This window comes from Corvus hawaiiensis, chromosome 26, assembly GCF_020740725.1.
Source record: "Corvus hawaiiensis isolate bCorHaw1 chromosome 26, bCorHaw1.pri.cur, whole genome shotgun sequence".
Lineage (NCBI taxonomy): Eukaryota > Metazoa > Chordata > Aves > Passeriformes > Corvidae > Corvus > Corvus hawaiiensis.
The window spans coordinates 24,699,597-24,727,193 of record NC_063238.1 but is presented as its reverse complement, the minus strand read 5'-3'; the positions used below and the strand labels follow the sequence as shown (position 1 = coordinate 24,727,193).

General features: G+C 38.4%; 1 protein-coding gene across 1 annotated transcript; it reads right to left on the bottom strand.

The window, feature by feature from the left end:
- Positions 1-1,808: 1,808 nt before the first annotated feature.
- DCAF13 (DDB1 and CUL4 associated factor 13) lies at positions 1,809-27,562 on the bottom strand. The gene is made up of 11 exons (XM_048286495.1): positions 27,444-27,562; positions 26,272-26,471; positions 24,036-24,143; positions 22,241-22,330; positions 21,195-21,350; positions 20,422-20,499; positions 16,486-16,568; positions 14,383-14,547; positions 11,149-11,284; positions 3,157-3,320; positions 1,809-2,358 (listed from the first exon to the last, which is right to left on the bottom strand). The coding sequence occupies exons 1-11, from the start codon at positions 27,511-27,513 to the stop codon at positions 2,271-2,273; spliced, it is 1,338 nt and encodes a 445-aa protein (XP_048142452.1). The 5' UTR covers positions 27,514-27,562; the 3' UTR covers positions 1,809-2,270.
- Between the last annotated feature and the right edge of the window lie 35 nt (positions 27,563-27,597).

Below are 27,597 nucleotides of genomic sequence, written 5' to 3'. Positions count from 1 at the left end.
AAGGGATAAATCAACAGTGTACAAATCCATGGCCAGGGATCCTCTGAACTGATGGACTGCAACTGCCACCTGCAAAATTCCAAATGACTGATTTCCAACCAGAAAGCCCCAGCTCAGACCTACACGGGTTTTACAACGCGCATGTTTCTAGGAGTCACAGCAAGATTTTACTTTGGAAAACAGACTTTTTCCTGGAATGCTAAGAGGGTGCCCCACTTGATGCCAAGACCAATCTCTGTGTAAAACTATACCTAATGATTTTGGAAAAGGAATTCATAACCAAATGCAGATTCCAAGTATCCTCCTAACTTTAAAATTCCTTTTTTTAGCATAGTTACAACCTTTCTAGCAATTTTTAGCCAACCCTGATCCGCTGAGTTGCACCACTCGGGTCCTCTCTGAAAGCAACAGTGCACAAAGGTGTTGGAACATGAGGAGATCCTTTGGACATGCCTCATACCGATTGCTCCACACCAATACCATACCACAACCTAACCAACTTCTGAACTGAACGTTCTTGTTACATTCACAGCTCTGCACAAAAGCTAATACATTGCAAGCAGCAGGGCTTGTTCACACCAGAGGTTATCATGACTCAACAAATCAATAATCTACAACTTCAACTCAAGCTAAACTGACAAGGCCGAAAATTTTTAATCACATTTCAGGAGATTAGTCTGGTTTTGCAAATTGTGCAAGACTTGACTACAGCTGTGTCACGAGCCATACTTTGGACTGCATATTCTCCCTCAATTTTTTCAGTATTTCAGGAAGAAAATAAACTGTATTTGGCACAGAGTGCACTGTATTAGTACAACAGGCACACAGCCAGCATCAGCTATTCCGTGATCTGTTCCACTTCTTCTCATCATCCTACTTACAGCTCTTCAGCTCTGCTTCTCTTCCTGCATCACCCCATAACCTAAGTGATCCAGAGATTAAAAGAGACCTTATGGCCAAAGAGCCATAATTTTGCCATGATGATTCAGGAATCTTGCCCAAACAGCACTGCAAGAGACAAGTAAAGGAGTAAGAACCAGAAATGCATATGGATTAGTGTCAGTAGATACATTAAACAGGACATTACATGAAGGCAAGTGCTCCAAGTGCTCAATTTCCAGATTATAAAAAAAATTGAGTATTAAGTTTACTAATAGAGTTCATAATATTTTTTTTGGTGCATAAGCTCAGGGAAAGGGGAGTGTCATTACAGACTGTAGTGCTAAGACTTTAAAAGATCTTTTCGTACAGATGATGTTAAGCAACATAAGGGTTATTACGTATCTCATAGCTCTCTTCAGTCTAGACAGCCTAGTTTAATTCCAGCATAGCTTTCTGATCACCTTGGTATCTTCAGTAAAAGGCTGTTTATCCCACTGGAAGAGAAGCAGGGCATTTCCCAGGCAAACTGTAAAGGAACTTTGGGCTACATATACCTTGTGAAATGTGAAACTTCCATTTTTCTTCTATAAAGTTAAAATATAAAGCTTATAATAAATCTCATCTAAAGGAGTTTCTGTGGTTTATACAATCTATATCATTTTTCATCCAGATTTTGTAAGTTTTAAAGAGAAAAAAATATTCAACTATGTAATTATCAATATTAGCAACTCAACAGTCAGAAGTTTGGTCAAGTTATATAACAATAGTTAAGAAGGCAGAGAAAAATTATAAATACATTTACAGATGCCTGAAAATCCTGATGAATTTCTTTTTTGATAAAAGAAAAATAATATATTGTGGTGTAAGAAGTATAATGCAAGATATTTGGAGTAATCAGTTGGAATAATCAAAATCTAGTCTACTGCTTAAGGTCACTTGTTTATTAAATTTGTTTAAATAAAAATTAAAAACAGACAGCGTAAGGACAATAATTTTTGTAACTCTGTATGGAGTAGGATTTTTTGCTTTGACAAATATTAACCTATTTCATCCTTTTTTTGTAGTAACAGTACCAAGGAATAGAACTGGAATTACAGATATCCTCCACCAAGTAATCTGCTTCTATCAAAAGGATCAAACTCCACTGCAATACGCAGTGTTGGGCCAGGAACGTCAGACAAATGGCAATAAAAGATTACTGGGGAAATTCCTGTAACTACTCAAAGCAGAGAATGACTTGAGAAGTCAGAGGATGCACAACCTTGGAAGAAAAGTCCTGTTTCTGGAACCATATGCTGTCTTACCAATGTCCATTAAATTTTCTACAGTGTATTCTCTCAATAGTGACATTTTTCTTTCATTGTGACATTTCGTACATGTGAAAACAATTATTTCACTACTGCCACAATATGCTTCTTCCTCTCTGACACAAATGGCACAGATCCCGGCTTGCTGTGCTTACGACGATTCAGTTCCCTAGAAACAAAAAAAACAGAAAAATGAAACTCAGTAGTCAGCACAAATGTTTAAGAAATACTGGCTTCCTCCTCAAGCTACTAATGGAGTTATCCTACACAGAAAACCAAAAAAGTTTAGAATTTCTCTTTCTATTACTCAAAAGCCATGTACTCCTTTTGGAAGAAGGATCAGCCCTTTTAGAAGTAACTTTAAAGTTGGCTAATTTAGAAAGGTTTCAAATGGAGCCTTTCCTTGGGAGCTCAGCTTGGTTTTCATGTCAACAGGATCAGCTGCTCAAGTTTGTAGAGTTTTTTAGCTAATGACAATGACTAGGGCCCACCACTTTACTGTTAATTCAGTGGCACAGCAAAATATGGCACCTCCTGCTCCTAGAAATTCCAATATGGCAATGATCCAGGTGGCATAAAACATTCATTCTGGAATTTGACATTATTAAAAAAAACCAAAACCAAAAACCAAACGAAAACAAAAAACCCACCACACACCCAAAACAGCCCATCCTGTTTCCAGTGCAATGGGGCATCACGTCATGCTTAACCAAGCACTGTGGCTCCTTCCAACATGGTATCTGTTGCCATGTCCTCATTGTACTTTAGGGAAGCAGCCAGTCCTCACTGACGCTGGCACTTGTCTGCATTTTCCTTAGAATCAATCCAGTAGCTCATGGATCACTCATTCAGATGTTAGAAGGAGCTCTATCACTCCTATACACTGCTGCTCAAGCAGCACTGCAGTGATGCATTTTATTAAGAGGAAGAGAAAGCAAAGCCAGAAGAGCACAAGAGGAACACGTACTTCCGCCGCCGAGCCTCCCTCATGATCCGCTGCTCCTTGATTTGGCAATAAATACTCTTGGGCAAGTGTCGGTGCTGAGCTATGCGCCGGATCTGAGGGTGAAACTGGAACTTCTCCTTCAGCTTCTGATTGTAATTCATAGCTGCCCTCTCTCGGGGTGCAAGCTACAAGGAGAACAACACAGACAAGCACATTAGAAAAGAACAGGGATTTAACTGTCAATCTTCTCTACAAATTTTAACTCTTCATTCAAATGGCTTCCTTCTAGCAAATTCCTTCAGAATAAGGGTAGGTAAGTATTAAAAAACCTAAAATTCCAACAATATCCCAATGCTCAAGCACAAAAATTTATCATCATTTTAAAGTTGAGTGAAGTAACCACATTTAATTCCCAAGAATTAGATTTTAATGTGCTGTCGAGAACAAAAGAGAACATAAATAGCTGACAGTAAACACTCTTTGATTAGTCTTTCCTAACCTCTGATGATGATCAACTTTCCCTGTAAAACTAAGATTTGCAGGCATTTTAATCACTAGGCAGTGTAATTATAAATGCTATAGAGGAACTGTCTTCATCAACAGCTTTACAGACAGCTTTTCAGGTGGCCTAAATCTTACCCAGCACCTCGATCCCTTGGGAAGCACAATGCACGTATCAGATTTCAAGTATTAACTTGACTATACGGCACACAGGGAGTTCCAACTTTCATCAAGCAGCTAAAAAAAGTCTTAGTATCACAAACACATGAAATACAGGCGAGCTGATATTGCCACAAAAGACTAATTTTTAATTCACGTTTAAAATTCTGTCCGAGCCACCATTAACAACACTGAAAGTAAGAAACACCTTCTCCTCACAGCCGATCTACAGAAGATTTTTTTTCAATTAGGTTTTTTTCTTTTGGTCCTAATGTTTATTTATCAAAAGGAAAAAAACCTGCTTGCTATTACTCATGAAGCAATGCATGCTTTAAACAAAAATGCAGCAATCTCTATGTATTTTGGATTTACTTGGATCTTGGGGAATTTCAGCTGCATTTCAGTCAAGTGATCTTTCACATAAACATAAAATCTGTTAGTATTAAATATGGGATGATGATAATCCCATCCTCTTTTTCCTACCCTACTGCCCAAACTCTGTAACTCCCATACTTCAAACATCTTAAAACCCTTCATATTTTCAATTAAACCATGGCACCAGTCTTGCGCCATTTCACATTTATGTCATAAACTACTATCTCCATTTAAAATATTAAAAGTAAAACAATAGTTCAGGCAAATTCTATTTATTCAGCTTTGTAAACGACTCAGTGTCACTGATTTCTCACTTTCAAGAAAAGACAGAAACTGATGCTAACAAAAAAAGCAGTAAAAAACCCAACAACTTTATTACACACACACTTGGAAATTCCACTTAAAATATAATGAAATGTGTTTTCCCCCCGTGAAATCAGTAACTGGCTATTTATTCTCCACTCTGGAGATCACTTTTGTATGTGACTTCTGGTAGAATTTTTCAAGAATTCTGAATAAATAAGTATCACACTCAGATGATTTTGGTCCAGAATACCATAAATGGTCTGAAAACAAGTATTGATAAAACATACCACAAAGGAGCTTCTGATTTGGGAAAATAAAGAAACCAGGTACAGAGCTGCTCATGGCTCAGAAAATTCTTATTCACACATCAGAAATACATGATGCTCTTAACCTGGTCTCCACACCCTCTTGTTCATAAAACCCAAATCCTTCTGCTTTACTTACATTCATTGTGGCCTCTGAAATTGAAATTGCATAATTTTACAGTCTTAGCCCACTAAAGCTACCCTACCCCTTTTACTGAAATTCTTTCTTGTGAGCCAGCCTGTGAATAGCTGGTTCACTCTCAATAAATCCCAGGTGTTCCCACTCTGCAGAAAACTGCCAACATAATCCAAATTAAAGAGCTTTATTTTAATTAAATGCAATGATTTTCCTTTAATTTTAGAAGAGCAAATTGCTGCCGATTTAGTATAACCTTGATGATTCTACAGACAAGAGGTGAATCTGTAAATTAAAGATAAATCCAGGACATCTTATTTAAAAAATTAATATAGATTAAGAGGTGTTGGAGCCTGACTCCATTTTTAGGGGTAACGTGGTATAGAGAAAGGCACACAGCTGGTGACTTTCCATCCAACTACCGGATGCCAGCGGCCAATACACCCAGCTGTGCTAAGTGCACCCTCATCCACACAATTGTACAAGAAAATTCTGCAGTAATGACAAGTTTCCTTTATGAGAGATAGCAGATAGCTAAGAAAGCACACTGCAATAATGCACTGAATTCCAACTCTCTCTTGCAAGTCACTTTACAAAGGTCAGTGTGAACAGCTGAAGAGAACAGTGTTACTTCCCATTCTGTTTTGGACTGGAGAAGATGCACAACATGATTTGCAGTACCAGAGATTTCATTTATAGGGACTAGAACACTCTCCAATTTAATATATATAATAAATTAGGATTTATGTCACATCATGAGGGGAAGACATGCTTAAAGGTGACATATGACTGTTTTTTCATATGTTCCAAAAATGAACTTGCAATTTCTTTCCTACTTGAGGAAAATGAAGATTATGTGGCAGAAACATAGCTGGTTTGTGTCACTACCACAGAAGGACTTCACAGCAAATACTTAGGGTGAAAAAAAGGGAAAAAGAACTCTTTAAATGCAACAAAGTTGTCAGTAAATGCCTCCTAAAGTAAACTGCCCATGCCTCTTCTCCTCCCTCCTGATGACACAGACTGCTTATTTTTCCATCTAAGCAGAAGGAAAGTAAGCATTTTTGCAGAGCCCTGATTAAAAGCTAAAACCACCCTTAAAAAAAAAATTCTCCTCTTCAAGAGGGCTGTATTTAAAACTCCACACTATTAAGACTTCTGTATTTCAACATGAGAATACAAAACGAATGTTTATCTGTCCTCTTCAGGTTGCCCTTCTAGGTTAGGGCAGGCAACAGCACAGATGCAATATATTTTTAGAATGCAGATATATCCCAGCAGTTTTCTACACCATAGCTTGTATTTATTTATTTTTGTATTGCTCTGCTGAAAACACCTTCCTTAAATTTATTCCCATGAAGTTCATTATTCATTCTTTCCTGGACCAGAAATTTTGATCTCTTTACATCTAAATGGATGACAAAAGCGAAAAACAGAAAGGTAATATAAAGCAATGTAGATGCAAAGAGCATAAAATCATAGCTATAGGGCTGAAGTTACAGGTGCACTGAATCACGAGCCCAAAATCACTATGAAAAGAATGCCACGTCCTACACTATCTGGTAGTGCTTGTTATCAGGATTATCTCAGAAAATGGAACCATGTACTAGAAACAGACTGAAAGGATAAACAATGGCTAAAGACAGTTTTGATGTGCTCCTGCTAACGCACTTTGTTAGATCAAAACCAAGATTTCTAACTGCACTTTCTCTATCTCTACCAGCCCATACTCAAAATCTGCTATTTCTGCATTTTTTAAGAAAGCAGTTAACCTATTATTTACTTATAAGCAGTAAACTGCTTTTTAAGAAAGCAGTAAACCTATTATGCTCCACTATTGTTCACTCACTCATCAGTAGTTTTACTAAAATACTAAGCATCCTAAGCCACTGCTCTGTTCTAATTCATAAAAGTAACAGAGATGAAATTTTGCAGCTGTTACTCCCAGAAGTAATGTTACTAAGAATTCACACTCTAAGAAGTGAAGTATAGTTTCTTTTTTAATGTGGCAGTAGACTGAAGAGCAATGCAGCTTTTACAAGTCTTACTGATGATTCATTGCTTTCAGTACAATTCAAAAAAACCTAGTCTATCCCTTTCTTTCTATTAATTACATTAACTGTACACGATTAACTGAAATCTGCTCTATCACTGCTGCTTTTTCAGCCTTTCCACTCAGATGAGGCTCTATTTTCCTCCTCAAAAGTCAAAATCATTTACCTTTTCATAAATCCCAAACTTCTTCAAAAGCACAGGTAAAAACATCAAACATACTTAAGTCGTATTTTATGTATTTGAACAGTCTAGAGTTTCTCAAGTCTTAACTGAGTCTTTTGCTTCTGGGCATGCAGAGATAGATGTTTACTGCCTTAAAAATAACACCTGTTATGTCCTATTTAATAATACATTTTGATCAATTAAGGAAATTTCATTAAAACCTAAATGCTGAAAATTATTTTAAAGCAACTGCTGCAGTAGCTGCAACAGAGAGATTTGGGTTTTGTTACCCCTATGTAAAACCTGTGCAGACTTAATTGTCAGTGGAATAGAGACACAAGATGCCTCTGGCTCCTCCAGAGACTTTTCTTCTTTCTTTCATGTTTCACTGATTTTGAATAATGAGTGCAGTGCCAAAGACATTAAAACCCAAAAGAAACATGCATGTCAGAACTGATGACTTCTCGGGTAGCTGCGGTTCAGAAAGTACAACATTCCAACTGGATAAATGTTCACCAGCCATAGCATGAGTACTGTATATTCACTGTAACTTCTCTGGAACACAGCAATGCAAAAAACCAACTAAGTACTCACCAAAGGAAACAAAAACTGTTAGATGACTATTTTTCTTTCTTTTTCAGGATGTTGGTTTCTACGCACCCCAGCACAAAAATATCCATCTTAAAATACAATGTATTGCAAGATTTTAGCATTATAACAGAAATACAGTGACCTTTGGATGAGTCATTCAATCAAATCTTCTCAGCAAAGAAAAACAGCAGACCAAGCAACTAAGCATTTAAGACATACTTTGACACTTCTGACAGAATTACTGAATGTTCAGCTTTGAATATTCAAAACATTCAAAAAATAGCCACAGACTGTGGAAGAACTGGACATTCATAAAATGAGCAAGCATATGCTTGTGAAGATAAGAACACCAATACTCTAAAAAAGAAGCAGATACTGAAGAAAATCAGTGGAACCTGCTAAATAGCCATTAATAGTTGCAGTGTTAAGAATCACAGGAACTCCCAGGTTGGATCAAACAGGGATTGGCACAGTTGCCTGAATCCAAGCAACATTTCCAAGATATATCCAAGAGCGTGATAAGCCATGAGGACTCCTGAGTCCTATTAGCTACAATTACTCTCTAAATATCTAAAAATTAAAATTTCATACTGCTTCTAAAAAAAAAAAAACTTTTAACAACTACAGCCGCTTCAGGCAGCTTCAAATTCTGTGTCTTGCTAAATGCATGGCTTCAACAAAACCATGCTTGAACACATTTCCACATAAGATACGGGGATGTGAAACGTTCTCTTCCCATTATAATGTAATTCTTCACAAGTTCATCACTGTCCTGTGAAGTGAGAGCAATTTTTCTATGTAATACACTATGTCCATTTTAAGTTCTTTCTCTATTTCTAAATAATTTTGCTTTCTTAAGTTGTCTTTTGATGTTGCGAGGTGTTTTTTCTAAGATAGGATGATAAATTCTGTATTCTAAATTATGGGAGGACTTTCACTTCTGAGAGTAAAAAAAATCCCCAACCAAAAAAAAATCCCCCCAAAAATAACTCAAAAAATTGGGGGGGGGGGAACAAACCGCATGTCACTTGACCTGTGTCATAGATAGTTATTGATTTGCTTCTCTTGGGAGCCAACAGCCAAAGCGCTTTGACAGAAATACACCCTTACACATGTTACAAAAGCTTTACTGGAAGAAGAGCAGAACTGAATCACGGGCACAGACTCCAAGGGGCAAAGCAAGCAACAACACGAAGGAAACAACAAAGGCTGTTTTGTGTAGGACTCCTGTCAGGTCAAAGAACACAAGAGTATTAATGTGCAGACCATATCCAATACCCAGTAGTCACAACTACTAGTGCCTTTTTTTAGGCCCATCCATGGCCAGTTTTCACTGACACAAATACTACAGAAAACAGCAGAATGTCACTTATCAGTCTACATGCTGAACACTTCAACAATAGCTAAGTTGTCCTTTTGGTATGCCATATTTCTGCAATGCAGGAGTAGCTGTGTTTGCCTATTACTTCCCAGAGAGAATTATCCTTACTCTTTCACAAGAAAAAAAGCCAATGCCATCTAGTAGTCAATAAAGTCAACTTTTTATTCACATCTGAAAATATTAGGAACCCTTCTACATGAAAATGGTATTTGTGACATTCTTTTTACCCACTTGTCCTTCACGCAAAGGGCTCAGAGTAAAGATGAACATACCAGACAATTGTTACAGAACAGCATCTTAGAGAGAAACATCATGATCTCTCACTAAAAATATAGTGAGTAAATGGAGAAAGTTTCAGTTAATATCATAAAATCAGGTGAAAAGGGTGTTGCCATGAGCATATGGATATAACATAAGGAAAACAGATAGTATTTCTATCCAACACTGCACTATCTAAACAAATTCAACACAAAAGTTAAATCCAAAAGTAAAGTCTCTAATGAGCTTTGTGGAATCCCCGAAATTAGCAACTATGGAACTGATATTTAGGTGTTTGACCAAAGCACCACATGGGAAAATCCCAAGAACCAATGCAGAAGAAAAAAAAAAAAAAAAAAAAAGCATCTTCAAAAAAAAGAGGTATCCTTTAAAAAATTAAAATTTAAAAAATTCAACCTAAACAGTAGTTTGTGATCACCATTACTGCAGAGACCACAAAGCTGTGGGTTTCTTTATCTACTGCTCTATAGCAAAAATGAGAATAACAGATTTCCCAATACCTATGGTGGGTCATGGCTAAAGATATACATACATGTTATTTTAGCTGTGCTACTCCATATCCAGTGTTTCACAGTGCACAGGAGTCCATGAATTATCCTGTTTCCAGTGTAGCCCTAAGAATTCCTATCACTCCCTCCACCTGCCAGCTCTCACAGCTCTGCTTCACTTCCCTCCTACAGATACTTAAAGTTGATGGAGCTTCAGGTAATCATAAGCAGTTCCAGACATAAATATGCAACAGATCCATCATCTCAACTGTACCACATTCTTCCCTAAATCACAGCTTCCCTTTCATCTCTTCGCATCCTTTCACAAGATCAAGCAGAAATTCCCCCAGACATTATCTGACAGCTCTGCCAATAGGCTCAGAAAAGGTAGTGTAAGCACCTCCAAAATACCGTAACAATATAAAGCCACATAAAGGGATTACTCCCAGCAGGCAAAGTGCCAAATTCATTCTCCAAAGTCACTCAGTACTTTGATACAATTATGCATATGAATCTATGCAGCTGGTAACTGAAAGGGAACATTTGGGCTTCACCTGTACATAAACGTTTGAACAAGTGTAACTGAAAAGACTTATTTAATGAGGCTGGTGATTGTTCACACTAGGAACACCTCAATCAAACAGACTTACATTGAATTAAGTGGACTTCAGATATCACACTAGTTTGCCCACTTGGTATCTGAGAGTTAGACAGGTAAATGACAATCTCAGTGTCAAACTACACATCAGTGCCAACAGTCTATTTTACAATACATATGCTTATCACAGCATGATTTTTTTTTTACTTTTATACCTTTTTTTTTAAGCAAACAAACTGAATGAATGAACATGAACTAATCACATGCCAGTCAAAATCTTTAAAAGTAGTAACTCTAAACTTAAACAGAATTAATTAAATATGGCTAAACAGAATTTATTACCTTCTTTCCAGTGGTAAGGGATGGATTCTAACCATTAGCACACAGGTAAAAAATCTAGTTTAGATAGAACTGATGATTGTTGTTAACATTAAACAAGACCAAAAAAAGTCATCTTGTGTAGCAATAAGGAGGCATGTCATTTATTATTATTGTAAGCTGCAGTAAATGCAATGAGCTACACTGCACAGCAGTCTGCAAATTAAACACAAATGTCAAACATTTTACAGCCTCCCTTTAGAAACAAGTTTTCAAAAGCTGAAGAGGCTAACTGGTCGTAATAACAATGAAAAATCCCAAACATCTCGTGATAACAAAAAGCAAAATGCAACTCTTACCACTCCCAGTTTTTCAGAAGCATTAGCTTTCCACAGGCGAATATTCATCTCATCTGAGCCACACAGAATGTATTTGTTATCTGAAGTCCATTTTACAGTGATGACATGCTGCATTCGTTTGGTATGATAAACCTCCCTAAAGCAAAGAGAAACATTTTAAAATCATCTATCATCACTTTTCTCACCATTACCTTTCAAATAGCAGAAAGCATTCTGTTCTAGGCAAATTTTTTTTTTACTTTTTCTTGCCGTTGTTTTTTAAAAAATCTGACTTTTTAAAACACTGTGCTGATCTTATCTTTCTACAGACAGATACAAATGAAGTGTGATAGACTGATAAAGGACCACCTAGGATAAGACGCTTTTTAAATAAGTGCTTTCATAGAAATTATAGTAAAGAGTTAAATAATAACACTCTTTGCAAAACATGCCAAAGGTATACAGTATGAAATGCATACCGTTCCTGAAATAATTTTGATTAATATGCTCTTACATTGAGAGTGTTACAAAATGGGAATGCAGAAAAATAGATGCCAAAGAATCTGACACCACCCTAACGAATAAGAGAAAGAACACCAAAGAAACACCTCCCAGATGTCCATTTATGATACAGCAATGGATTTGCTACTCTTCATTGTGATTCCCCTCCTTTACCCAAAAATAGACTCCATTTCTTTTTTTATTTCTGCTGATCAGACTCCTGCTCAACAAGTGCTGTTGAAAAATGTTCCTGCACGCTACATTTAAACCAATACTTAAGTTAAACCCTTGTCTAATTTTCATTGAGTATGTATCAAACAAATTTATTCTTTTATTTCTGCTATAAAAATAAAGGACTAAATACACTTTTCTGGGAATTTTAGCTATTTATTAGCATTCTGGAAGGAAAGAAAAAGTAAGGCCTATTTATTGTCCACCAATAGCCACTTCTTTGATATATCAGTCAGGCACTACAGCTTATTCTCTATCTTCCACTCAGTTATTTTTGCAAGGAAAATCCAAGTAATAATGTAAAAGACACATGAAAACAGCATCTGTTCAGGTGCTGTGGAGAAACTAGACTGGGGCTGAGCTAAAATGGTTGTGAGAAAAAGGAAAGTAATCAATATATCAGAATAAATAAGCTTTAATAAGCTTAATCACCTCTTGTAATTCACCAGCAAGCAATAATCTACAAGAACAACTATGTGGAAGAATTAGCACAAGTACCATCAGAAAACATTAATACTCACATCAGCTTTTCACTCTTTAATAGCATGTGTACACATCTGCACTTTCACAAGAATTTCTACGTTTACTTTCCTTCTACTACATGAGTCAATAACAAACCTTTTCTTCACCCACCTTTGGGGAACTAAGTCCTTTTCCTTTCTATACTTTAAATTTGCAGCCGTTGCCTATTCTATGTCTGTGATCACAAGGTATTAAATATCATTTTTCAGGGACAGAAAAAACAGAAAACATGGTGAAATAACCTGGATCTGTCATTTAAAAGTTCACACAGAAATACAGTTCTGTTTACTAAGCATTTACTAAATTTAATCAACTTCATAGTAACTCTTATTTCTTAGGGCTGAACAATTTCATTATTTAAATTCTCATTTAAAAATAAAATAGAAAGCAATTGAAGTTAGGAGTTTTTCAGATTGGCAGGACATCAGAAGTTAAAACTAGACTAGCATCAGGATCCTTATTTACAGATATTCTTAACCACCCTCTCAGTTTTCCAAGTAGGATAAGATCTTCTATTTACAGACTTTTCTCCATTCCATGAGATTAATATGAACTGTGCAATTCTAAAGAAGCCCAGCTTCTAAAGAATTTTAAGTGTACCAGAACACTGTAATCAGCTTACATGAGGCAAAATTTTTCATTTGTAAGGCTTCTCCTCACTAAATTTATGGCTACTACACAAAAAGGGGAAAAAGTGGGGACAAAGAGAAAAAACTCTTCCACAGGCCTTGGCAACAATCTGCTAAAATGTGAAATAAAGCCTTTTATTGTTGCATTATGGGGCCTGCAAACTTCTCCTCAGTGATGCGTGTTAATTTTGCATATCAGCACTTTTGTGAACATTATTAATGCATACAAAGAAGCTGCTAACCATATTGTTTAATAATGCAAGAATCAGTAAAAGAACCAAAACAAACCTACAAAGGAACTGCACTACCTAATCACATTTAAAATATTATTGCAAGACAAAAAGAAAATGAAAACTATCTGTAGATTAGAGGACATGTAAACAGCCCCTCCCACTTTTTAATGCAGCACAGGAGCACAGTTACACAGCATGCATAATTTCATCAATCAATAATAAAAATATACTCCTTCACCAACCAATATTTCAACATTTTTGCCCTCAAACCACCTAGAACTTGACTAAGTAACAAATTTGTAGGGGGACAAGGTTGGAGAGAGGAAGTCAAGCAGAAGTAAAATAAAATTAAGAATAAAGTAAAAGGAGGGAGAAAGAATAACGAAGGCAGGTTTATGAAGATCAAATTATACCACAAAGATCAAATAACTTGCTTCAGTTTTCATCAAACTGAAAGAAAAATAAAAAATAGTGGAGACAGAGTAGATTATAATCTGTAGCAAAATATTTAATATACTCACTTACGAAACCCTACATGAAAAATTAAATCCAAGTGAATTGTACTCAAAGCACTGTATTACAAATCAAAACCAGGTTAACCAAATATGAACAAAAGGTAGTAAGTGCACTGAAACAGAGCACAAAAGGGTCCCAAACTGATTCTCAGGAATTCACACAGCAGTCAATTTTACATAATGTCTTTAGCAATCATCCATATAGGATGAAGACAACCCCTAGGAAACCAAATGCTACAATGTTGTAATACACTGCAAACTTAAGTGGTGACAGAAACAGTATAAAGCAACCTAAAACCATTAAAGATGCATAGAGAGGGAGATCAAATGAGATTCACCTTGGTAAAATATGAATGACCTAAGCACAATAATCCACTCTAATTTTAATTCCATATTGTGGAAGTACTGCTACTTGTTAAGTAATTTCACTCTTGATCCATACCCCAGAGTTATGTCAACTACACAGCCTGTCAGCTTCAAGCTACTGACAGCATAAGATTTCGACACTCACAGGAAGTGAATGCCCCAATGAAGATGTTAATGAATGAATCAGTAATTTTGAGGATTTGGGAGGAAGTTACTGGAATGAATGACAGCAAGAGAGAAAGGTGTAAAACTACTCACCTGCTGTGACCTTTGTCTACAGGAAAAATGCGGATGGACTTATCAAAGCTGGCAGACACAAATTCTTTCCCAGTGGGTGAATAATCCACATCAAGAACAGCAGACACATGATCCATATGCACCATCACAGGTGATTCAAGAAAGCGCATATCAAAAGTATATAAGCTTTAAAATAAATACATCAACATCTTAGTATCATAAAAAGTCCAAAGTAAACAGCACATTTTACAGAAACCACACTTGAGGATAGACCCATATTGCAGAGGGAACTCCTTAAAGCAGCTCATACTTGAAAAGAAAGAAAACTGCACTGTTTAGGGTTTGAAAGGAGTTTGTTAACCACAAGGTTTAGTTATTGGATCAGACCTAGGTTTCTTGCTCACTATCAAAAGACAGACAGGCTCCACTATTCCCTTCATCATCTGTTCATGGGTCACTGACTCCAAGCATCACACTGGACTCCTTTACTCCATCTTCAGATGTTAAGTATGCACCCTGTACTTGTAGAAGCATCTCTGAATCATTACAGTAAGCCTATCAATTCTGAAAGGTTTCTAAATATTCCATATTGTGAACTCCTAGTAATTCAGAGTCTACTGTAAAGTTCCATTTGTTTGGCACCCTCTCTTACTGCCTATCTTAGGCCAGACAAGTGCAAGGAAAGCTTGGTGTAGCAAGTGTAGGAGTGCAGGGAAAGCTTGGTCCTTACACATGGAGATGCTAGCTCAGCAGAGCCCACTGTCCATAGAAAAGCATTATGTTAAAAAGTAAACACCCAGCTGCTGGACCACAGCTGGTTTGCTCTTAAGGACTTCAAAGCTCAGATAAAGTCTACCTCTACTCTCTTTGAATAAAGAAGCTAAGTGGCACAAGCTAGGCATAATCACTGTGTAGACCATCAAAAAAGCATATGTGCTTTACAGACAATGCATTTATTGAAACCTGCTTAAGATATACTATTTAGTAGAACTATTATGTTAAAAAAATTTAATTCACCAGGTTTCTCCCCCTCCTTTCTGCACATGAATGCATAACTGAAATTAAATATATCTTACTGAACACTATAATGGTGATTATTGCTTTTTCCTTCTAAATTCCCCAAGAGAAAGCATGCAGCATCTTATTCAAAACTGCTACTCCATATAATCAGCAAATACTTGCATATGCATTGTTGATATATGCATTTGCCTTTGCACACTAAGTGCTTCAGGCTGCAAGAGGACAGTTGTCCCTGACAGTAATTTTTTAGTTTAGCAAGAGGAAGAAAACAAAAAAAATTTAAAAACCCCAAGCCAACCAAAAAGCAAATTCATAAACAAAAACCCCAAACTTATAAACAAATAGATTAGGTAGTCTAATAGTTTTACCATACCATAACACAAATACAAGAAAAACAGCACATTGAATATAACACTACTTTCAAGGTCTGAGTCAGATTCCATTTCCTTAGAAAAACAGCCTTAAGATAAGTGATAAAATGCTTATGTTCTAGAAGAAAACAGTGATCTATTGTTAGATCACTGACTTCCTGGAAAAAAGGATATGGAGCACATTTGAAATGGCCTAGTTTTGAAGAGACAGCTTTTTCAATATCAGATTAGCTGTTCACATGAATAGTATTGTTCAAAAGTAAAAAACTGCTCCGAGACATCGAAAGGATAAGTACTGCAGTCTACAGAACTGTCTCACAAAAGATTAATCTGGGGTTTTTTTAAGAAATGTTCTCATCAAAATAGCTGATCAGTACAATGCATCAAGCTTCACAAGAGCTGGCAAGAAAATGAACACTTGTATTGCCTCAGACTAGACCAACAGTATTTATTTTCGAGGTTTCAAGTTACACTTGCACTGGTTCAGCTGCATTTATTCTAAGTTACACTACTGTTTACCCCCCAAGTACTGAGACATACAGAAAGAGGTAGTTTACTGTCAATTCATATTTCTTAAAATCAGTATGCCTATAACTCTCTAGATTATTAAGCGATTCAAATTTAGAGTTTGAGTAGTGTTTTAAAAATTTATTTTAGCATGATCATAAATCACCAAGATAGAGGTTAAGAATATAGCATGTCCAGGATTATCAAAAAGCAAGGTTACACTTACTTGTAATCTTCATTTGCTGCAGTAAAAATAAAAGCTTCCATAGGGTTCCAACACAGTGTATTTGTCCTCATGTTCAAGATAACCTGAAATATATTTACACATTGCTACCTTGTTATAGGCAGTAAAATACTCACTATAGTTCAAAACTTCTAATATACGACTGCAGACAAGTACTTTGTAGATAGAGAATTATGGCAGAGGAATAGTACATGACAGAATGTTTCCCCAGCAGTGTTAGAAGTGAAACCCAAGAACCTCCTGTTCCTCATCATATGCTTACTGCTTTGGGCTATACAACAATTAAGCTTTCCTCTGTAAACCACCTTAGAATCAAACTCTTCAAAGTGGTCATTTAACATAGCAACCTGCTAGTGGTCAACAAGTAAATCTGGAACTTCCGAAAAATTTCACTTCTCTATCCTATTTACAGGAACCTTTAGTTAAGTAATCGATAGACATACCTAATTAAATTATTATTTCAAGGGATATAGTCATTAATTGAAGCTGTGAACCAGCATTTGCAAAGCAATTGTAGTATTTTTATGTTCTCCCAGTTATTACCCCTTCATTATTTGATGTCTGAAATTGTAGTTCATGAATTCTCCTGGACAGCTGCCATTTCTTGCAGAAGTGCCAAGCAAAGCGCACAGAAGTTACTGTGTTGTCATCTACTCAGCACTATCACTGTAGCAGCAGTGAATCATCCTCACACATTTGTAAGATTTGCTTGCTGCTTGTAAGCATATGGCCAACAAAGAGGCCAGTTGGCCCTGAAGTAGGAAGAAGGCAGCTGATAGGAGACTAGTAAGACCCTTCTACTTTGCTAACTGCAGACTAGACAAGAGGCATTAGGAAGCCGTACGTTGGATGTCCCCACCCTGGAGGACAGCTAGGCCCCTGTGGGACAAGGCAAGGCAGGGAGGAGGTCACCTGACACACCAGACACAGCAGCTTTCGTTTGTGCCAAGCCTGAGAGGAACTTCCAACCATCTATTTAAAAATAAGAACTATACTCAGTATGCCTGACACAAAGTGGATGTGTAATTGCAGAGCAACTTATTAACAAACTGAACAACTCTAAACAGGATTGTCTACAATGCTCCAGGCCAGCTATAATCCTACTTAAAAATCCTGAAATTTGGGTGTTTAACACTATGGTACTCAAATCTCATTTTTGTTCTTGGCTTACTAGACCAAACACCATAAATTTACACACATATTTCAGAATATACTTGTACAATTATAACCCTTACAGTAATGAACACAGTCTCAAAACAAATTAATAGTGATGACTTTACTGAACACCCCTCCAAAAGATTACAATGAACGTGTGCCTATGCTCATAACTCTCCCTAAGTCCTCAGTTCCTAGGCGACACCACCCTGCTCATTGTGCTGCAGAACACCGCTCATTTTCAGGAACTACATTCAGCCAGAACTGAATGTAGTAATCAGATGTTTAAAGTGATCTCTAGTTTAAGAAGTGGCCACTGAAATGCCTTCTGTTTACACTAATGTGACAACTAGAATTTGCTCAAGATTTCAGTATTGTTCTAGTTATAAATCTTGCACAAATCTGGGAAGTTAATAATCAAGGACTGTTCTTTATTCCTTCCTGTACAAGTTCATCAGCCACTGCAAAATAAGCACACAATTAATGTTAACCCACCATACATATAATAAGTACTTTAAATCATGTCACAAAATAACTTCAATATTGCCAAAAAATCCAGCTCTTTCAAAAGGAGTCAAGTTCTGTCATGCTCCAAATCTTTTGTTTTTTCACCGAAATTTACAAGCCTTCAGTTCATTTCAGCAGTGGCTTTTGGAATTAAAACAGTGCCTAAGAAATGAGATTGTCTCTCATTTCTCATTTGTCTCACAGTTCTAGCATTAGGTTTAGTAACAACTATGTAAGGCAACCTGGGCTGGAAGTAATTTAAGTTGCTGTAAATACATCAATAATGGCATTTCAGAACTATCTAAACCCATACCAGAGCCATAATTTACTGTTACTTTTAATCTATTGTACGTCATCTTATAAAATGGGTAAGTTTAAATCCTTATTAAGACCAGTCAAAATTGTCAAGTCCCTGACACTTGGTTCTCTTGGTTTATTTATTTTACCTGTGAACACTTGCTCACAAAGAGTGCCAGCCTGGAAATGTTGAGATTAACACAAAAACAGATTACCCAAATAATTAACCTGTCTTCCTTTACTACCTACAACGTATTTGGTTGAGATGAACACCTAAGAATGTAACAAGCAAGAGAAAACACAGTTCCTGTCAGCTGTTTAAATGCTAAAGTCTATCTTTAAAACACCCTAAGCCTTCCTGATCCCACAGGTTGCACAAGAATGACTTCTAAAGTGCACCAACTCCTACCAAAACATTTTCCTCTTGTCTTTCAACAGAATTGCTTTCATTCATGTTTTCCAGCTTTTTTAGACCAGTTCTTATCATGAACTTAGGTAGCATCTCACTATCTCATCCCTCCCTTTTTAAAACTTAAGGCTTCAAAACCCACACCCAGGACAAACAGGCAACAGAGCTACTGCTTCATGATGTGAGAAGCTGTACTCCTATTTCCATTAATGAAGGGACTCCCACTGACTTCCAACTGCTTTGCTGATCAAATCCTAGGAACTCAGCAGTGCCAGAAACCAATGCCCATACATAAGTAAGGTACCTCTAATAAGCAAAACCTTTCTCTTCGGAGTTCCAGAGCTCTTGGCTCTCAATGCAGAAATGGACATTTCACCTCCTCTCCACAGCAGAATTACCCCTATCCCCGGAAGAAACCCAGTACTGTGTCCATGGAAGCAAGGAAGTACTAATCAGTGTTTTATTCCTATACGAGAAAATGCACCTCAGCACGCTGCTTACATGAGGTACACAAACACGTGCACACAGGTCTATATGCACATGTATGTACAGTCGTATATTTAGCATATATCCATATGTAAAATTCTGTTAAGATTTAAACTTAGTTCACAAAGGATCAAACTGCATCCTTTGACCTTGCAACTGCAGCTCTACAGCACTAGCTGAGCTCATTTCAACATTCAGGTCTTCAGCTGGCATCTCTGACAAGTTTTTACAAGCACTGCTTCAGTAGTCCAAGTGAAACTTCACTGAAAATTCTTGGGGTACAGGGAGAGAAAGAAATATTGTTATGCCAACAGCATTCCTATTTTATAACTAAATACCATTATCATGTTCTAGTGTGTATCAAATCAATGACACTGGAGACAGTATGTAACACAGGAGAACACTGAGTGCATATTCACAAGCCAGAATATTGTATTTCAAGAAGAATATTGTTAAGATAGTTCTGGGGCTCAGAACTACTGAACTTGATAGAGATTTGATATGTGTGTATGAATTACCAGCTTCTTAGCTAAAATAAATACATATATTCTGTTAAATAGGAATCTATGTCATCGGTAAGTTCCACATATAAATACTATTTTGATTACACTGCAAAGGAGTTCTGAATGTTTATAGTAGGGAAGGGTTTAGCTCCCTACAAAGGAAAAACACATTTTCAAATGCAGAGCAAGGCTCTCCAGTGGTGAAGCTACTTTTTTTCCTTCTGGCAAGGAGAAGAAAAAAAAATTTTAAAAACATACATACATAGACAGAACACAACACAGGAACATAAAGTTCTTATTGTGAAATTGCTGTCAAGTCAGGCACTTGATCAAGAATTACAACAGAGTGAGCATGACAGCCCGTCTGAATGCAGAAAAAGGCCCTTCTAACTCTGCACTGTTTAAATCCCAACATTAATTCAAACTCAGAAGACTCAGACATTGAAAATTCAGTGAACTCACAGTTCAGAGCTTTCCGTTCTCTACTGTCACCAACAGTTACAGGCTATTAACATATTCAGGATGATTATTAGTGCCATTAATTACTCTTAAAAATATTACCTTCTTTAATGGAGTTGATTTTCTCATATCATACAGCACAATATTTCTGTCAGAAGCACAGCTCCCCAAAAGGTAAGTCTGAAAAAAAAAAACCAAAACCAATGTGTATGGTCTTTGAAATACTTCTGGAGTGTGGTTAACAGCTTACATCAGATACCTAAGCTATTTCACAAAGCTGGTCATCAGTTTCTTTTTCAGCCAATCAGTTTCTTCTTCAGTGCAGGTAATTACTCAGCACAAACATTATAAATAGCTTTTTCTGTAAGATTCAAAATACATGCAGTGCCCTCTCCTTTAAAACTAACAGGCAAATCCCCATAAACACTTATTCTATGAACATAGCCCAGTCAAAGGGTATAATAGGAAGTGCTGTAAAAGATCAAATGCAATTGTTTTTCCATGGAGAGGGTGAGAAGTCTCAGTCAGAGGTAGCAGAATACTGGAACAGACGAACTGGCAGCTCCACAGCCACATAACTGCTACACTGTATGACTGAGGTACCAGATATGTATTGTTGTGGGCAGAATGGAGACTGCCCTGCTTTTGTTCCTCCTCTCCCCCACCAACAGAGACAAAAGATAGGAAGATAAAATATATGGTACTACATTCCAAAATAATATAACCATAAAAATCTATGTATACCTCCCCCTAAATATTGCATTAAACATAAAATCTAAATTTAGAAGAAAAAAATTCAAGATGGTGTAAACAGAGTTTAGATCTCATACTGCTCAAGAAAAATACTGGTTTCCAACATGCAACACAAGCATTACCTCAATGGGATTAAATTTTACACTGCTTATGCTATCAAAACCCCAAGTCAGAGAACACTTGGGGCTTGTCCTTTGTTCATCCCAAATGTCCACTTGATGGCCACAGGTGGCGAAAACAGGTTCCTTCCAGTGGTGATCAATTCCTGTATACACTGTCTTTAAGGAAAAAAAAAAAACAAAAAAACCAAACAAAAATTTAAAAACCCAATTGTATGCATAAATACTCAAGTATGTTCTGTTAGAAAAAAGATCAACAAATCATCGCATATGGAGTCTCACATGGTTTTACTCATTTATATTACTGAAAATTACATCACCAGTGCTACCAGAAACTAAGTCTTATCAGATGTACCCCTACCAGTAGGCAAGCTTTCTTTTTCATTTAATGTGCATGTATGCATTTCTTGTTAATTTACAATGGAGTTGGCAATAAAGGCATATTTACAAAATCCTGGCTGCCTTTAAAGCAAATGAAAATTTTAAGAGTGCAACTGAATTTTCAGTGGGGACTTCAATGGATTCCGTAGACATTGCAATAACTAAAGAGTTTCAAACTATGTATTTGGAAAAAACTTTAATGTTTTTCCTAACAAAGCTTACCATAAATTCAAGGTGCCAAAGTATATATTTTTAGACTGCTTTTGTCAAAAAGAAAGATGTAAAGTTAATATTTTGTATTGAATGGCTGCGAAGTATCGGCATGAAAAGAAAGTTATTTAATGCAGACTAAGCACTGGCAACATGTCTGAGGAGACTACAAAGAAATGTGACCAGTTTGCAGGAAAGGGATAATTAGTACAGACAGAGCTAAGCAGTCTCTGATGGCATTTGAGGTAGTCCTTTCTGGTTACATGTAAAATAAATGTAATAAAAATGTGAAGATACTTTAAAAATGCCATTATAAAATTTGATCCCATCACCTTACAACCCATTATGATAACAGGTGATATCACATTATTTCTCTCTCCTTCAAAAACTAGATAAAAAATGATTCAAACTTAATTCAAAAGAAGAGGTATGGGAAAATCAAAACCCAGATTTACTACCTTTCCAAGAATTGTGTGAATAGGTTCTTCTTCTTCTCCATATTCTGGGCTCTCCATTTTCCACTGCTTCACGGTTTTGTCATCGCCAACCTGGAAATATTGGAGAAATCAAGTACAGTTTTATGTAAATATATTCCCTTTTATTTTGCTAGATGTGCTTTGCAATTAAATACAGGCATCCTTTCAAAAAAAAAAACCAAAACATTCTGTGACATACACAAACGCTTCCTCCTGCCCGTTCACTGTTCCATTTTTTAACTCCAAGCTACAGATTAGCTCTCCTGGTCATAATATGTTGTTAAAACATGTACATGGTCTGGCTGGAGTGAACATTCTTCATAGCAGCCCACCTGGCAATGTGTTTCTGATTTGTGGCTAAAACAGTGCTGATACAGCACCCAAGCCTTGGCTGTTGCTGAACAATGGTTGCACGGTGCTGAGGCATTTCCCCCTGCTCCCACTCTGTCTCCATCACCCCTGCCTCACCAACCAGCAAACAGGCTTGGTGTGGGCAGCAGACTGGGAGGGACGCAGGCATGACAGATGTCCTGAACTGGCCAAAGGAGGATTCCACACCACAGAACAATGATCTGCAATAAAAACTGCGGTAGTGGGAGCAGAAAGAGGAGGTGGGGGCTGCTGCTCAGAGATTGTCTGCGGATCTGTCTGCTTCTGAGAGTAGGCGACTGATTCCCAGTTTGCCACTTGTTTCCCATCACCACCTTTCCTTCATCTATTCAACTGTCTATCTTCATCCACAAGGCTTTTCCACTTTCCAAAATAGACAGCTAAATAGGAAAAAGGTGAGCTGGAATGATGGCTATTTTGTAAGGCTACATTTTAATCAACTGGCACCTTAAACTGCAAATCATCTTCTGGAAGTCACTTTGATGAGCCTGTAATCAGTTAAAAGGCAACTTTTCCAGTTGCTCTGGTTGCCTGTTCCAAATTTTGCACTAATGCCAACACAAGCTTTTGCATGGCTGTGCAGTGACCCGGATCGTGCAAACAGGCCAAAAAAAAAAATATTAGCTTTACAAGTTTATCTTCCCCTACCTGACTGCACTACTACTGTTTCTTCTCTCCCTCTCTCAATTTTCAGGCAGAGGGATTGTCAAAAGGGGAGTAACTAACCTGGAGTCACTTAGGATTTTTTATTGTGACTTTCCCTATATCGTAACTACTGTCCCTATGACCTGGTATATACCTTAGAAAAGACAAATATAATGTAGTGAAAATGGCTCTTCTATGACCAGTTAAAATGAAGCACAACCTCAGGACACCTCAGTTTTCAAAAACAGTTCTTCTTGTTGTCTTATCTTAGAACTGTTTTAATGCCAACAGGAAGACATACTATTTCCAAGCAGTTTACATGCAACTGAATCTGTTGTGGTTGTTATGAATTAATAAAGCTTTATTCACATGAAATGATCTTGACTTAATCAGATTATTTTTAATCATAGTATATGCAAATGGTTACTTTTTTATATGCTTCTATGTCTTTCAATAAACACAATCCATTTACTACTTTAATGAAGGCTAGTTTATTCGAGTTTTAATTACATGACCATCTGTTAGCTATTTTCTGGTAGTTATCCCTTGGATGGTCTTGAATGACATCCCTATCACAGCATCAGAAAAAATTTCATTGTAAATAGAACTGTCAACACATTCAATAAGTGTATTCATACAGTATTTAAATATTTTACAGCAGAGAGCACGTTTCTCAGTGGAAAACAGATGGTGAACAGGTACTCTGTGCTGCTGCACTGGTAAGGAGACACATAATACTTACAGTGAAGAATGACGTACCACAGAAACGGGCACACATGCCTCGAACAAAGCCCTCGTGGGCTTGTATAGTGCGAACACACTGTCGTTTGGTCAAGTTCCAAATTTTAACCTGTTAAAAACAGAGGAGCAAATATTCTGTAAGCTTTCTACAGCCCACAGCTGCAGTTCACAATTCAAGTATAAGAGATCACACATGTGGTAATGAAATGGCAGAGCTGGCTTGGACACTGGTCAGATTTTATAATGTTAAAAACTATTTAATTATTCCTTTCTTGAAAAATAATTTTTAAAGTGAGGCTCTTTCCTTCTTAGTCTCTCCCCTGACCTAAGCTGTATACTTTCTGCATTTTGCACTCCCCTATTTTTGAACTAGAATTTTTGCTAAAAAACAGCAGCAGTTACAAATTTAGCAAAAAAAATACCCCTTTAAAGACAAAAGCACAAAGAAATTTGGAACCAACAGAGTTTTTTCAGTCCAGTTGCTGTACTACATTGTCTACAGATGTCCAACTCTCACAGAGGTTTCTGTTTCAAAGCTTTTGGGCTCATTTAAAAAAAACAACAACAAAGAAATGGAGGTCAGTTTTTATATTTTTATGTATTTATAGTACCCAGTACTTTACTCGTTCTATCAGTGGATAAGAAATCTGGCTAAACTTTCATAGGAATTAGTTCCACTTCTCTCTGAAAAGGTAAACGTCCCTTATACTACTGCATGACATACGCACTTTCTATAAAAAGCAGAAAGCAACCAACTGCCCAGAAGACACCTTTCAAGTACTATCAAATTAGCAATGTAAGGGTGAGAAAAGACAGGGAATTCAGAAAAGACAGGTATTTTTTTCTGCAACTAGTTCCAATTAAAGTGCCCTTGATTGCTACTTATAATTGTTATGTAAAATAATCAAATACATATAGGCTTAGCATTTTTTAGGTAGTATGAAAAAATGTTATTCCAAAAAGTTTTTGGTTGTGTGCCCATTCCCCCTAGCTAATCTGACAGTTTAACTTCTTTAGGGAGAGGAGTGGGGGTGATCATGTGGGCAGCAAAAAGCAATCACAACGTGTATTGGGTTTGCGTGGCCAGGTTTTGGTAGTGGGAGCCTACAGGGGTGGCTTCTGTGAGAAGCTGCTGGAATCTTCTCCATGTCCAGCAGAGCCAATGCCAGACAGCTCCCACACAGACCCCCCACTGGCCAAGGCCAAGTTAATAAGAAATGGTGGTAACAACTCTGTGATAACACATTCAAGAAGGAACAAAAGTTAGTGGGCAGATGTAACTGTGCTCAGAGAAGAGAGGAGTGAGAATACATGAGAGCAATGACTCTGCAGACACCAAGGTGAGGAAAAGAGAGGGAAGAGCTGAGGTTCCCCTGCAGCCTGTTGTGAAGACCATGGTGAAGCAGCTGTGCCCCAGCAGCCCATGGAGGAAGTTAATGGGAGTGCAGAGATCCACCTGCAGCCTGTGGAGAAGACGAGGCCAGATGCACTCAAAGAACGCTGTGATCCATGGCAAGGCCTTACTAAAGTAGGCTCCTGGCAGGGACCTGTGGACCGATGCAGAGAGGAGCCCACAATGGAGCAGGTTTCCCAGGACTTGTGACCCTGTGGGGGACCTACACTGGAGCTGCCTGCTCTTGAAGGACTCCACAGTGTGGAAAAGTCACCCACACAGCAGCAATTTGTGAAAAGCTGCAGCCTGTAGGAATGACTCATGCTGGAGAAGTTCATGAAGAACTGTCTCCCATGGGAGGGGCCCATGGTGGAGCAGTGGAGGGACTCCTCTCTCTGCGTAGAGGCAGGAACAACTTGTAATGAACTGACTGTAACCCCCTTTCCCCATTTACCTATGCTGCTGGGGGGGAGGAAGGAGATCCCAGGAAGGAGGGAGGGGTGGGGGGAAGGTAGTTTTAAGGTTTTATTTTACTTCTCATTATCCTGCTCTGATTTTCTTAATAATAAGTTCAGTCTGTTTTGTCTTTGATGGTAATAAGTGAGTGATGTCTCCCAGTCCTTATCTCAACCCATGAACCTTTCACTACATTTTGTCTCCCCTGTCCAGTGGTAGAGTAACAGAGCAGCAAAAAGTTTCACCTTCTGAGTGAGGATAAAGGTAACATGCTGAACAAAGACAGGAAAGTGTGGCAAAACCAATCAAACCCAACAAAACACAAAAGAGAAAGAAAAAAGAAAATAAGAAAGAAAGGTACCTTCTCTGTTGTGGTTTGTAAGCTTACCTCTCCATCACAAGCTCCAGACAGCACTGTAGACAAACTTTTTGGATGTTTGGCCATGCAATTAACTCCATCTCTGTGGCCATCAAGTGAACTAAGAAAGGGTTTTGCAAACACACGTTCCAGCTTTGTGGCATTCAGAGCTCTTACGTACTCTCGAGCAACCTCAAATGGATGCAATGCAGGGTCATAGTTCCTTGGAACTGCAACAGAAAAAACATACATTAGAAGCCCATGTTGGAGCAGGTCCAGAGGAGAGACATGATCAGAAGGATGGACTACCTCTCCCATGAGGAAAGGCTGAGAGCTGGGGTTGTTCATTCTGGAGAAGGGAAGGCTCTGGGGAGACTTCATTGTGGCCTTTCAGTACTTAAAGTGGGGCTATGAGAAAGATGTGATATGACAATGGGTAATGGTTTTAAACTTAAAGAGGGTAAATTTAGACTAGATAGAAGTAAGAAGTCTTTTACAATGAGATGGCACATGCCCCAGCAAGGTTTTGAGCAACCTGATCTAACTGAAGGTGTCCCTGCTCACCGCAGGGGGGGGAGAGGGGGCGTTGGACTAGATGACTTTTAGAGGTTCCTTCCAACCCACAAAACTCTATTATTCTGTGTGTAAAATCAGCACAATTTTTGGCAGTTTTAATAATGAATGTGCAAAAGCAGAACGCGACGTACTAGGACTAAAACAGCATTAAGTGCAAAAAAATGCAAGCGCTAAGGCAGGAAATACTAAGGTCAGGCGCAATCTCGGGGTACCAGAACAGTGGTTAAACCCCCAGCCCCGCACTCCTGCTCTGACACCTCGAGATGCGGCTTCCGGCAGCCGCCCGGCCCCGGGGAGCGGCAAGGGAAGCTCTCCTCCGCAGACGGGCACCGCACGCAATTCCCCGCCGGGGACTGGCACCCGCGCGGGACAGCTCCCGGCGCTCGGAAGGAAGGAAGCCCAAAGCCCACTGCCGGGGCTCTCCGATTCCCGTCGCTGGCGAGCACCAGCCCAGCCGCGAAGGGGAGGGGACCGGGGCGGGGCGCGGCGCGGCCGACGGGAGCCCGAACGCCTTCCTGCCTCCCTCCGCCACGGGCCTCATCCCTTGCGGGCGGGCTGCACCGGGCCCGGCCGGGCCGATCCGATCCGAGGGCCGATCCGAGGGCCGCTCCGGGAGCCCCGCTCACCGCGCTGCAGGTCCAGCTTGGTGTCCCGGACGTAGTCATCGGGGTTGCGGCTCAGCACCTTCACCCGCATCCCGCCGCCCGCTCCGCCGGGAACCGCGCGCTCACGTGACCGGACACGCCGCGCGGGCCGCTCTCGCGCGAGGGGGCGAGCCCC

Excerpts from the sequence above, each read along its gene's own strand:
- DCAF13 (XM_048286495.1), bottom strand. The coding sequence starts at position 27,513 with ATGCGGGTGAAGGTGCTGAGCCGCAACCCCGATGACTACGTCCGGGAC. Across the intron at positions 14,548-16,485 it reads GCAGCAAATGAAGATTACAA|CTTATATACTTTTGATATGC; the intron begins GTAAGTGTAACC and ends TTTATTTTAAAG. Across the intron at positions 3,321-11,148 it reads CTTCTGAAAAACTGGGAGTG|CTTGCACCCCGAGAGAGGGC; the intron begins GTAAGAGTTGCA and ends TTCTCCTTGTAG.